The following is a 13,088-nucleotide window of genomic DNA, read 5'->3' as shown; positions in this document are numbered from 1 at the left end:
ATCTCTTCAAAGACTGCTGCCAGTCATTCATTTCAATATGTAATCTCCAGGAAGCCGTTGGAAGCGGTGTTGCTTAGTTACAGTTGGAGTGTGCTCTGCTGTAAGGGTTTCACTGGTACAGTTCAGATCGCAGGAATACAGGTCGGGTACCACATTCCGCAGCCGCTCGTGCAGTACTGAGACAGCCACCCTGAAGTCTTTTGATGGTGAGAGAGTGAAAAGTTTACTAAATATGGAATATGTACTTAGAGAAGGAGCTATAGATCTTCTTCCTATATATAGTAGAGCAGATTAGTTGCTTAAAATTTCAGTCTATACTTAGCAAAGGTTAGTATCTGTTACAAAGATTTAAAGAGTAAATTTAGGAGGATTATGCTTTTGGGATGTTAGCATACTGGCAGACTGAATTTCAGAGATTATTTAATACAGTTAAGGGTTCTTGTTTTGTTAAACCTTTTGCAGTATATCCTGTTTTAAAGTCTTTCATAATTGTTCATAATGTCTGTAACAGAGCTTCACATAAGGGGGTTCCCTGTGTAAAGGTTCAAGTTGATGTAAATGCTTATGTGGTATGCATTACCTTGCATGGAAATGTGAGAGCACGATCAAATAGTTAACTACATTGAGTCATCAGAGCCGGCTTAAAATTGTGCTTATTAGTTAGATAGCCTACTGTGAGCCTTTTCTCTCCCTCTCCACCCTCCCCCCACTCTCTCAATATCTCTCTCTTTCTTAAAATCCAATCAGGATCTGCTGAAAAACATAGATGGTCACAAAAAGGCTTTCCATGAGATCCACAGGACCAGGTCCGTTAATGGCGTGCCTGTTCCACATGACCAGTTAGAGGATATGGCAGACAGGTAAGGCTTTCAATCTGAAATGAAAAGCTTCTGTGCATGAAGGGGAGCCTGTTTGCTTTTTCATCTGTTCATTCAGAGATCACTGTCTAGTTATATTTCTCAGTGGCAAACAGGATGGAAAAGCCTTCTAGAATATACATAAAAATATACTGAAAAACCTGATGCTTTTAAAATTGATGAGAATCAAATGAAGCAATAGATTTTGGATGGGAATACTTTTTTTATACTGATGCTGTTATTACTTGTCCCTGGAAGAAATGTTATATAACAGCCATGCATGTGGAAAAAAAGAAAAATGACTTTGCAAAACTTAGTAACAGAAGTGAAATTATGTTTTCTATGATTAAAAAGAAATGTAATTAGTTTCTTGTTCAAGAGCAGTCATCAGAATATCATCACACATAATTAAATGTTTGTAGACTCTAAATGAGGTGAAAGATTAGAAAATATCTGAACTGCTTTCAGTCTCTTCTGCAAAAATGAATATTGCTGTATTTTACTATACTGTGATTCATTTTATAGGTTTAATTTTGTTGTCTCTTCATCTGAGCTCCATCTGTTGAAGATGGAGTTTCTGGAACTGAAGTACCGTCTACTGTCACTCTTAGTCTTTGCAGAATCAAAGTTAAAATCATGGATTATCAAATACGGAAGGCGAGAGTCCGTGGAACTGCTTCTTCAAAATTATATTGTAAGTTGGGGTTGTCCTCTTTTTATAACCATTTTTGAAATTTTCATATTTAAGTTTGCTAGAATTGTATAAAAGAACAGAAACAGATATCATATTTGTCAGTCATCAACTTTATGACTGCATTCCTATGGAATATATCTTCAGAGGTGAATCTGTCTTCCCTATGGAGGAACTTCAGTCAAAAGGCTAAAGGTAAAAATTATTTTCTTTGCATCATTTTTTGAAAAAGAGAAATATTATTCCAGCTGCCGTCCAGTGATTAATTTAGCAAGCACGTCTGGAAGTTCTAAATCCTAGATTTTTGCTTCCTTTTTATCAGCAGTTCCAGAGAAGTTAATTTCATCTTCTTTTACACCTGGATAGAAGCACTTTATAGTGACTATACACAGTGTAAGAGTTAAAGACAGAGGAGGCTTTTGGCATGCATTCACACACAGTATTTTTTAGAGTCTTCCAAAAGATTAATAAAAAAGAATGTTATTTTACCTCCATATATTTCTTTAATATATTATACCTATAGGGGATTAATTTTCGTCTTTTAAAGAATGATTTTTCTTTTCCTACTCAAGATTAGTAATTGAATACCTTTTTTTTATTTCTGTTCTGGAAAGAGTTTGCTCCAGCTCTGCATCAGCCATTTACAATGTTAAGGAACAGAAACCATTGACTTACAAGTGTTCATTGATAAATTCTGTTTCAGTGTTACGCTGCTGCATCTTTTTAAATTCACACGTGCAGTGCCAAGTGTAGGTAGAATGACAGTACTGCTGCACTTCTACATTAGGGTATGAAGGATTCTGTCAAAAGCAGGGTTGGTCTAAATATATTTTTTCCCTTCTATCTAATCCATATGGGGGAACTTGCACACAAAAATTAAGTCTGAAAAGAATGAATACAGTTACAGAACCATTCAGAGCCAGCACAATGAGTAGAGAAAATTATTGATGTCCCCACTTCTTTGAAAAGAAAATGTCAAACTCAGTGAAATTTGGGTGAAATTCTCATTCTTCAAAGTGTTTAAACTTCAGCAGTTAGGGACACACAAAAATTCAGGAGTCAGTTAACCTTCTTTTATAGACAAGCTTTACAAAATTCAGATAATTCCTTGAATTAACTTAGTTTGCTGGAGTGATGTGCAATAACTACAATTGTAGTCTGTTTTTTTACTCTGTATAAAGAACTGTATAAGAAGTACAAGACTGTATAAAGAACTACAAGAAGGTGACAAAGGAAATAATAAAAAAGTGCATAGCTTGAATTTTCAGGTTTTTTTTAGTAACTTTTTTTTTTCTTTAAAAGGAACATGAAGTTATTTACTTGTATATTAGTTTGCAAGTGCCTCGATTGTTCTTATAATTCAGACCACTGATGCTGAGGTGGTCTTTAGGGAAGGAAGATGCTTCCCTTGCATTATTTTTGAAACTATATAACATAAAAATGAGGAAATCAGGACAGGAAGATAAATAAATCTCATTTTCACTCTTGAAATGGCCTTGACTTCTGCTCCTTCAAGATGTGATGGAAAGAGAATTGATGTGCTTTGGCTTATTTGGGACCAGTTTTCTAGGACTGAGGGACAAGTGTTGCTCTTCAAGTATATCAGGAGTCTTTCATAGGAAATCTGTAGTCAGTACCTTATAGTCAGAGTGATTATATTAGCAAGAGATAAAAATGTAAGTCTGTTTGTCTGCCAAAACAGACTGGGGAATGTCAGCATTCTAGGAACATGCGTAATTAGGATCTGTATAGAACATATGCCTGGAAAATATTTACGTACTGTAGCTTAAAAATAAAAGTGGCGATTTTTACTTAATCTTAACATCTTTTCACCCATCTGGCATACACCAGAAGTAAAGGTCAGCACAGACTGTACACCATCAACCTGAATAATAAACTGTACCAAATTCCACTGGAATGGAGATACTAGGTACAGTTATCCATGGTTTTTAACCAATGGAACTGTGTTGTAGCACTGCTGTGTTAGCACTTTTTTAGCATCATATGCTACACTGGTTTGAGAAAGCTGCTAATTTTCTTCAAGGAGTCTTGTCAGATGGTAGACAATACTGGTCAGTAAAATGTCTTTATTTAATTTTGGCAAATATTTCAGATAGCTCTTGATATCAGTGTTATATAATTTTTTTTTCTCTTTCATCTGAAGTCTTGGAGATTTTGGCTCAGGTTAAAATGTCTGCATGGGTTTGGCAAAGGTGAAATCATAAGTCTGTCACACAATTCATGACAAAACCTGTAGGATTTCATACATGGCAGATTTTGTTTTAACAGGAGAACAGAGAAAAATTGTGATTGTTCTTGACTTCTAGTTTCCTTAGTTATAAACACAGTTCTAAATTATCTACTAGATAGCTGTTGTAACCTGACATAGCAACTGTCAAAGGTTTTAAATAAAAGGGTTTTAGATGTATACTGGCAGAATTATTTTTAAGTGCTTTTTTCATGTTATATAATATGGGTTTATGAACACACAAGATCTGATTCTCCTGCTCAAAATACATTGAACATGGACTTAATTTGGAACCTGGTTTAATCAAAATCACACTTGCCTGATTTTGTCTATTCTAGCATTCCAAAGCTTGTATAGACATATGTGGGGTATGCATTCCTTAATTTTGTAATCTGTAGCTGAGGAGGGCTGAGATGTGGCATAAATTACAGAACCATTCCAAACTCTACCTTTCCTTTCCTCTTTTAACACTGGTAATGCTAGATATAATGTGCTTGCATAATGTAGAGCTATAATTCTGTATTGCACTTAGGGGAAATAACATTTCTGAAAGACATGTAAGAAAAGGTCACTTTCATTTGCCATAAGGGATGAGGAGGCATAAATGTCAGAGGCATAACTTTTTTACCAAAATATTTCCAGATAATTTATTCATCGCACTATAACACATCACAGAGCTAAACCATCACTCACAAAGGAACAGCACTGTGTCACACTTTGGAAAAGCAGCATCTCTTTGTGCAGTGTTTCCTTGATCTTACTTTTTGGCAGTTGCAAAGGAGGTAAAGAAAAATTGAAGAATAAAGCAAAAGTTTTTCATCTATTAAGGTGTAACCTGTCTAACTGCAAAGGCTTAGTACAGGAACAATTGGATTTGAGTTTTATGGTGGCATATATGAAGGAAAATTTCTGTTTTATTAAAATTATTCCGCTTAGTTTTGAGTGTAAAACAGTTTTCATTAAATAACTTGTTAGTTACTCAGTTTCTCTATATTCTAGGTATCATATGCTATCATATGCTTATTTCCAGCAAGACAGCAAATAAGAAAATTTCAAATAACATTTACATGTGGAAAGTAAATAAATCTGTATTTGAAATTATATACTCTGCTGTACCATTAAATTGAAAAGGTGATATTTGTATGCTGTTTTATAATTATGGTATTAAAAATATTATTTTATAATGATGAAAATATGAATGGAGGGATAATGAAGTTAAATGTTGTCATCAATGTCCTGATGTAATTTTATATAAATTATTGCTAATCCTAATACCCATCTTTATTTTATCTGTTACCATGCTTTTTTTCTTTTCAGTCTGTTATTGAAAATAGTAAGTTCTTTGAGCAGTATGAAGTTACCTACCAGATCTTGAAACGAGCAGCTGAAATGTATGCCAAAGCAAATGGCTCAGGTAAATGTCTGTATTTCTTTTGTCACTAGCATGTAGGCACCTGGACCAGTGCAGGCTGCTGTTTCTGGATCTCCAGGGGAGCGGGGTGGTCATATTCAGACTTCCTCCTGGGAAAAGCCCATTGGCCATGCTAACTCTTGGATTATTTCAGTGTTGTTAATTTGGAATAAAAATAAATAAAAAATTGTGACAGAAACCAAATTAGGAGTAGAGAAAATGGTGTTCTAGTGCCTGGAAATGCTCCCTGGCTTCGCTTAATTTAAAAGAAAAAGGCAACTGGGAGTTGGTCCCAGTATTATAGTTGCAAAATCATCCCTTGGTTTATTGGAGGTTCTTCATTAAGTTTGAAAACCTGCAAGAGAAACTTAAATGGTAGTTGCGGTATGGACATACATGAGAAAAAATGTATAGCTGATTCAACAGCTGCCTCCTGTCATTCTTGAATACCGCTGAGTTCGGTGAGGATTCGAGGGCAGTGTTTGACCTAGATAATTACAGACATGAGATCACTTTAATCTGTAACACAATAATGTCTTTGGAGGATTGTTGCAGCTGCTGCTAAGGGGGGGAGAAAATGGATGCCTTTGTTTGTTGGGAAATTTAAATTGATAGTGATACCCAAATTTTACAAAAATAAACATTTTTTCAAGGTATTCTTAAAAAGAACAAAAGTCACAGATTTATTCAATGCTATTAATAAATAAAATCCAGTAGAAAATTCTTTCCTAAAGAACAAATACTAACATGTATGAAATCAGCAATAGCAGTTCAAATTAGCTAAAAACTCTTTAAAACAAACATATTCTGCATATTTTGTGAAGTCTCAGCATTTGCTTGCCCTTTTTTTCTTCTCTCTGTTTGTTTTCCACTGGAATGAGGACACATTTTTTCCTTACTTGCTATGTGGAAAATGCTAAAAGTTAAATGGGAAAAATTAGCAGCAGTTTGGTTTCAAAGTCAATGGCAGAAAGATCAGAATTTCATTCCATACTTTTCAGTGTAGACATAATGTGTGTTTTTATATTATGCAACTCTCATTTTCTGCTATTTTTAAGTCAAGCCTGTCTCTTGATTTCTTTTATTGCAGATTGGAAATGGACACCACACACAATATGCAGTGTTACTGTTTTAATTTAGCACTCATTTTATGTACTTTCCTAAGTCTTTAATTCACACATTTAATTTCTCAGTCATGATCTTGTGCTAAAATTGGGCTATGAACTGAACATTCGTATATAAAAGCCTACTGAAGTAGAAGTTACATTAAAACAACATTCCCTGATGACAGTGAATAAGCATGATATAAAGTTAGTCCTTACAGAAATAGTAATGAAACAAAATAATCAATGTCTTTCCTGTATCTCAGTGGAAGAAGTTGAGAATGTGATGAAATTCATGAGTGACACCACAGCTCAGTGGAGGAACCTCTCAGTAGAGGTGAGAAGTGTAAGAAGCATGCTGGAAGAAGTAATTGCTAATTGGGACAGATACAGCAGCACTGTTGCAGGTCTACAAGCTTGGCTTGAAGATGCTGAAAAAATGCTGAATCAGCCTGAACATTCCAAAAAGGTATGCACTAGTAGCATATTCATATGGCTGTTTTTATAAATTGTGAAACACTGGGGGCTTTTTCTGCATTTGCTTAGGTTTTGCTCAGACTTCAACATCCTGTCTTCATTCAACATAGGAGTTTCAGTGTTTGCTTGTATAACATCTAGAGACAAATATATCTATACAAATACATGTATACACAATGGAGAAAGCCTCATCTGTGGTACCATGGCTAGCGGCATCTTTGACATGGATATAGGGCAACAGTATTGCTCAGAGGCAGGAATGTTGCATGATTCACTCAAAGGCAAATACAGCTCTTAGCACCAAAGTGAGTAATCGTGGACTACCTATAAAGACATTTCCACTGTTTTTTCTAGGTGACAGATTTCAGTAGTCATTACCTTTAAAGAGCAGTATTATTAGTATGTCGTGTTATATTTGATGGCTGATTAATTAACCCATTTCCCTGGCATTTCAGAAATCTTTTAGACAATTGATTCTGGGGACTTGCAGTTATAAAGATAGTTCTTCTGGTTTTGGTTGTTTTTTTTTTTCTGTTGTAATGTTAGAGTACTGAAGCACTAAGATTTAAGTTTGTAAACCTTCAATAATAACCTGGAATGACTTGAATATTCCTGTGTTTAATAGGAATAATTGCTGAATTTGCAGCTGATCCCAAAGTAGCAGCTATATAGCTCTTACACAGTAAAGTAGGGTTCTCATGGGCTGTAAGATGGCAAACTGACATCAGGTCAGGAATGAGCATTTCATGTTACATGAAAAAAACAATATATGTTTTTTTAAAGTTTGTTAGTTCAAACAGATGTAAATTAATGGAATACACATTTTCAGTAAAAATAAACCAGTGAAAAAACCAGTCTGGCATAATGTAGACTCAAACAATTATTACTGGGCAAGAAGGATGACTTTTGCTGATCAGGGTGATCTTACATACTGGTGTATAGTTTATGTAACTGGACAGTGATTAAAATGAAATATTCTTAAATCCATGTTTATAAATAAAAACATTTAATTTTCTGATTAGATGTATAACTTTATCTTCAAAGATTTTCATAGCAGGAATTTGAACATACCCATACAGTATACGCTTGCTTTTGGTTTCTAACATAAATCCAACAAGTAATTATTTTCATTCTGATATATGATTTCAAAAATTTCAAGAAATCTTGTTGAAAACCTTAGACATGAAGCTTTGTTCTTCCCAAAATGCTAAATTTTTTCTTAAAAATACATTGGCTCAAACCTGTTAAAGGTTACTGAGTGGTAGCATCTGTCTGTAGACTGAGATACATATTTTAAAAGTACTTCTACTTTTAATCTTGATTTAAGCTCTCTACAGCAATAATGTTCTTATTAGTTCCACTTCTCACTTAGTTCCAAGGATAGGTCTGATTTAGCAGTTTTAATATGTGATTATTAAAACCAAAATAAATTCTTATAGTGGTGTGTAAAATTAATAGTCTTACAGCCATGAAGAAAAACATCGGGAATACCAGGTGAAAGATGATAACTATTGTTTGGAATATGGTGTCAAACATTTTTAAACATTTCAAAATATTCTTTCTGTAAAACCACAAAGATATCAGTATTATGTTACAAAGTTGCCCATTTCCAAACCTTACCTGTATTACCTAAATACAGGATATTCTCTCCTAGGCAAAGACCACAGTAGCCCTTCATCATGCTGTCATGATTTCTTTTTCTTTCCATTATCTCTGTAGCGTTTCCAGACCAGCATGTTTGATTTGGAAAAGAAAGTGGCCTGTTGGCTTTCTGGTTGGCTTCAGTTTTCAGAAACCTTACTGTGAACCTGTAACACTGAAGATCTTGCAAAAAAAACCAAAAAAAACCAACAACAACAAAAAAAAACCCAGTATGCACTTGGATTTTTCAAACTGTTCCTTCTACAGCTCGTTTGTTTACTTCCAGGGCCTCTTTCCATAATTTCATTCTAACTATACCCTCCCACACACAGCTGTATCCAAAAGGTTTTAGACAGCTTCTAGATCTCATGTGGTGACTTCCTTAAAAAGAGCTGCATTGTTTGAATTGAGAATAAGATGTGCTTCCCAGTATCTTCCAAACTTGTTTTAATTTAACAAGTCTTAGGTTGGCTTCTGAAATTGAGAGCCTCTCCAGCCAGGTCTGCAGAAGGTGATGGTTTGTGGGAATAAGTGTGCAGAAACAAGGATATGAGTAGTTTACTCCACGTGCTTTTTTCTTCTTGCCCTCTAATGAGCCTGACCATTGCAAAGCTGACCAGTGCAGATTCAGTAATATTTATTTCTTTTGGATGTGCTCATAAAGGTTAGCCTTTGTACAAATCAAGGGGGTTGCTCCACTGCAAGTGGAAAAAGGTTCAAACTGCAGATGCAGTTTACTGAGCTGATTAAATTTATTCACTGATACATCAGTACAGAGCGCCTGAATCCTATTGATCTCAGCTTTAAGGAACTGAAACACTGTGTGTTGTTCAATTATCTCTTCAAGATATTTGACCAGTATACAACCACGTGTCTTTTTCATTACAGTTGCATCTGAACTTCTTTTATATGTGGCTGACTTCTGACAAATACAGTTTCAGAACTGTAGCTCTGAAACTTGGGATGGCTGACCAAGTGGTTGGATGGGAATTTTTCTCATGTACCATTGAGTAAAGGATTGTATTGGACTGTCATGTGTAAGGTGAATGTTTTTGGAATTATAGGGTAGATTGATAATCATAAACAAAATGGATCACTGCCCCCTCCTAAATCCTGAGGATCAGGTAGCTTGAATCCTTCTGATTACTCCTTCTCCCCTGAAGGAAGGCATGATCCACTCAGGAACAGACTTATGATCCACTCAGGAACAGACTGTGCCATTCATTGAATTGTGCATTGTTTGGGAGAAGGGTAGCAGGGACAAGCCAAAACCATGTCAGAGAAGATGTGGACAATCATGAGACGGTGCTTGAGTACTGTTGTTTACAGATATAGGTGGAGTCATAAAGCCCAGAGATACCTACCTTAGGAACAATTGCCCATTGTCTGGAACAGAGAAAAGGACGGAATTGGTCTTTGTCTTCTCTACCAGTTTATGTGCACGTGCCTACCTACAAGATGCATGCTGTCTGTTAGGCTGTCTCAGTGAGGGGGACAAAATCACTGACAGCCATCTCTTTCCCCTCTGTGCTCACCTGCTCTGAGATAGGAGAAAGCAGTGATAAAAAAAATCAGTCTTCACAGGTCTTCTGAGAAGCCAGACCTTGGAAAGCTGCATGTGGTTCACAGCAGGGGAGGGACCTCTCCACAGGCTGTATATGGCTGGTGGCTATCAGCCCACACTGTTTAAGGACAACACAGAAAATACTTGAGCCCTAACAGCATTTTTAATTATGGAGTTTTCTCTTAAGGAGGAATTTCATTAGTTTAACTGAAGCTACTCACTGGCGTAAAATGAGCTGTAAGTAAACTGGCAGTAATTTTTAATTCCACAGGTTATATTCACAGAAATTAAAATTCTGTTATGGCATATTTGATGTGAAGAGCATCAGAGGATAATTGTTCAATGAGTTTTTATCAAGTCACGAACGGGTGATTAAATTTTAATTTTATGATTTAAGATAAAGACTAATTGAAAAGGTTTTGGGACTGTGTTTTTATTTTCTTCCTCAGGATTTCTTCCGGCACTTACCTCATTGGATCCAACAGCACACAGCCATGAATGATGCTGGTAATTTTCTAATTGAAACATGTGATGAAACCATTTCCAGAGATCTTAAACAACAGCTTCTGTTGCTAAATGGAAGATGGAGAGAATTGTTTATGCAAGTTAAGCAGGTAAGTGATTTTGCCCTTGTTACTTTTAAATATTTACTTTGTCATTTCCAGGCAAGCAAGACAGATTGGCCTGTTAGCAGGACTGTAGGACAGCTTTCTAACTGTTCATCAGTATTTAAATTAGAAATTACTCCCTGACAGTAATTTATTGTATTTGGGCTCTTCTTTTATTTACCTTTTTGGTTATACAGCTATTTCAGAGCTGGTGAGGGGACATTTTCAACTAGTATAAGCTGTAGTTTTTCATCAGTCACCTCTCTTGACACAGTGAATGTTATTGATACATAACTAATCCTGTTCTACAAAGAAAATTACTATTTTTCAGTACCTATTGCTAGTGTAAAAGCTCTGTAAAACTAAACAGTGAACATGGTGAAAACTATTATTTTCACTACTCTTTAAAGAAAGCTCCTTCCAATTATTGTATGGCAACCATAAGCAGGGACAGTAATTTAATTAACTAAATAAATTTTTTCTCCATTTTGGTCAGACTTTACTTCTATCTTGCCTACAAGCAGGCTCCAATAGTAAACTAATAAACCTATCCTTTACCTCATGTAAGAGATTCATCTGATACAAAAAGAATTGTGGTTTCTATATTTGCTCTTTATAAATCAAAGAGAAGACGTGATCTTAATTACACAGAACTATTTCACACCTTGTAAACACATAAGAAAATATCTTTGTTCTAGTCAATATGCATATGTCAATATTGTCTTCTTTCAGTGATTTTAAATAGCAGTTGCCTGTTTGAAGGTACTGAACCTGTTTTCTTTACTCGCATTATTATCTCCTATGCAGTCAAGTTAAAAGGAAAAGCAAAAAATGATTGTCTCCCTTCTATTGTAACTTTTCCAGACTGTTGACAAGAATGTTCTCAAGCTTTACTTGCTGATGCTATTTAGGGTGATTCACTGATGTAAATGTCTCTTCCACTACTTATGCAGCTTCTTTCATATGCTGGCTATGTGGGTTTTTTTCTCACAGGCTTTTTCACCCTTTCTGTCACACAGCTCTTTCTACTTTCTAAGGCATGTGTTTCCCCTTCCCCCAGCCAGCATTCCTTTATTAGGATATCCCTTATTCTTTAGCTTTTCTAGGCTTTTCATGTTCTATTCTCTTTGCTGAATTTTCAAAATTGATGTTGTAGGTAGTGAGAAGAGAATGGGACTGTTGATTCTAGGGTAGAAACAAATGAGTCTGGCATTCCCCAGACCTTAAAAGAGGCTGACCTCCTGTATACATGCTGTTAATCATAGCATCATTACTATTGAAACTAATGCAGGTGATGAATTTAGATTACTTTCCATTATATTGTGTTTCACTGAATGTCATTTTTCCAGCAAACAATTGAATTGAAAACAAGCTAATTATCTTAAATCATTACTTATTTGCTAGGTATCTAATTTGGTCTGATTTGGGTTGGGTTTTTTTTGTTTTGTTTGGGGGTTTTTGTTGTTGTTTTTTTTTTTTTTTATTTTTTCCTTTACTTTCTCTTTTTTAGTATGCTCGAGCAGATGAACTGGACAAAATGAGGAAGGAGTTTGTGGATGGTGTGGCCCATTTGACAGCTTTTATTGATGGAAGCAATACGAAATTTTCAATCCCTGTAGAAGTGTCCTTTCATGATGTCAAAACGTTTGTGCAAGATTTAGAAGTAAGTGTCTTCCTTTTGTTTCTTTCTTCCTCCTTCAAAAGAAAGATACTTGTGACTATTTAATTCTGATAACATACAATTATTTCAGTATACATTCTCATTAATTGGGTTTTTTGCCAGTGGTGCTTTTTTTTCTTTTTTTTTTTTTTTTTGGTATGATTTCAGCTATATCTAAAGTATATATGCTCATATTCTATTAAAGACATTTTTGGAGCCAATTTCCAAAACACTGTCTCAGTAGATATTTCTTTCTTTGTAGTTTCAAATCACATTCAGGTGGGTTGACTGATTCTCTCTGGCTGAGTTTTCATGGATTTGAAATATGGTCCAGTGTTCACTAAAATCAGTGATGAAAATAATTTACAATTAGAATATATGTCATTCATCATTCTTTTATCTCCCATGAACTCATAAATACTGTTGTTGAAATATTTTTTTTAAACTTCTCTTTCAGAATATCAAGCAGAAATTGCCTGCAATGGAAACTCAGTACAAAGCAGTTACAAGAACAGTGCAACTTGTTACAAAAGAAGTTTCCCAAGAGGAAGCCAATGAAATGCTGGGAACTGTGACACGGCTCAAAGAGCAGCTGGGCAAGGTTGCAGAATACTTTTTTTTTACTACAAATTGTAGACTGTTGAACTAATAAATAGTAGGGTCCTGTACATAAATTCTCAACACATACCTAGTTGTAACAGTAGATTGATTCAGGGTGGAGAAGGTATCGCTTCTCTGAAATGCTAAGACTACCATCCTTAAATTTAATACTCTCTTCATTAAGAAGTAGTACAAGATCAGAACTATCTTAAAAAAGAGTAGGTAACA

The 13,088-nt window shown here is 35.2% G+C and overlaps 1 protein-coding gene across 9 annotated transcripts in view; it reads left to right on the top strand.

The window, feature by feature from the left end:
• SYNE1 (spectrin repeat containing nuclear envelope protein 1) overlaps positions 1–13,088 on the top strand; it is a 288,954-nt gene that overhangs the window by 81,362 nt on the left and 194,504 nt on the right. For 8 of the 9 annotated variants that reach the window (XM_041470094.1, XM_041470095.1, XM_041470092.1 and 5 more), the window contains exons 13-19: positions 748–860; positions 1,383–1,551; positions 5,114–5,210; positions 6,577–6,779; positions 10,442–10,606; positions 12,111–12,263; positions 12,718–12,861. In XM_041470094.1, coding sequence (XP_041326028.1) covers positions 748–860; positions 1,383–1,551; positions 5,114–5,210; positions 6,577–6,779; positions 10,442–10,606; positions 12,111–12,263; positions 12,718–12,861 — 1,044 coding nt within the window. Of the gene's footprint in view, positions 1–747; positions 861–1,382; positions 1,552–5,113; positions 5,211–6,576; positions 6,780–10,441; positions 10,607–12,110; positions 12,264–12,717; positions 12,862–13,088 lie in introns of those variants that run through there. The other variant, XM_041470096.1, reaches the window with a different exon arrangement.

The sequence above is a fragment of the Pyrgilauda ruficollis genome, unplaced genomic scaffold (genome assembly GCF_017590135.1).
Source record: "Pyrgilauda ruficollis isolate IOZ18807 unplaced genomic scaffold, ASM1759013v1 scaffold24, whole genome shotgun sequence".
Classification (NCBI taxonomy): Eukaryota; Metazoa; Chordata; class Aves; order Passeriformes; family Passeridae; genus Pyrgilauda; species Pyrgilauda ruficollis.
Note: the sequence above shows the minus strand (reverse complement) of the source record. Positions and strands in the feature narration are given on the sequence as shown.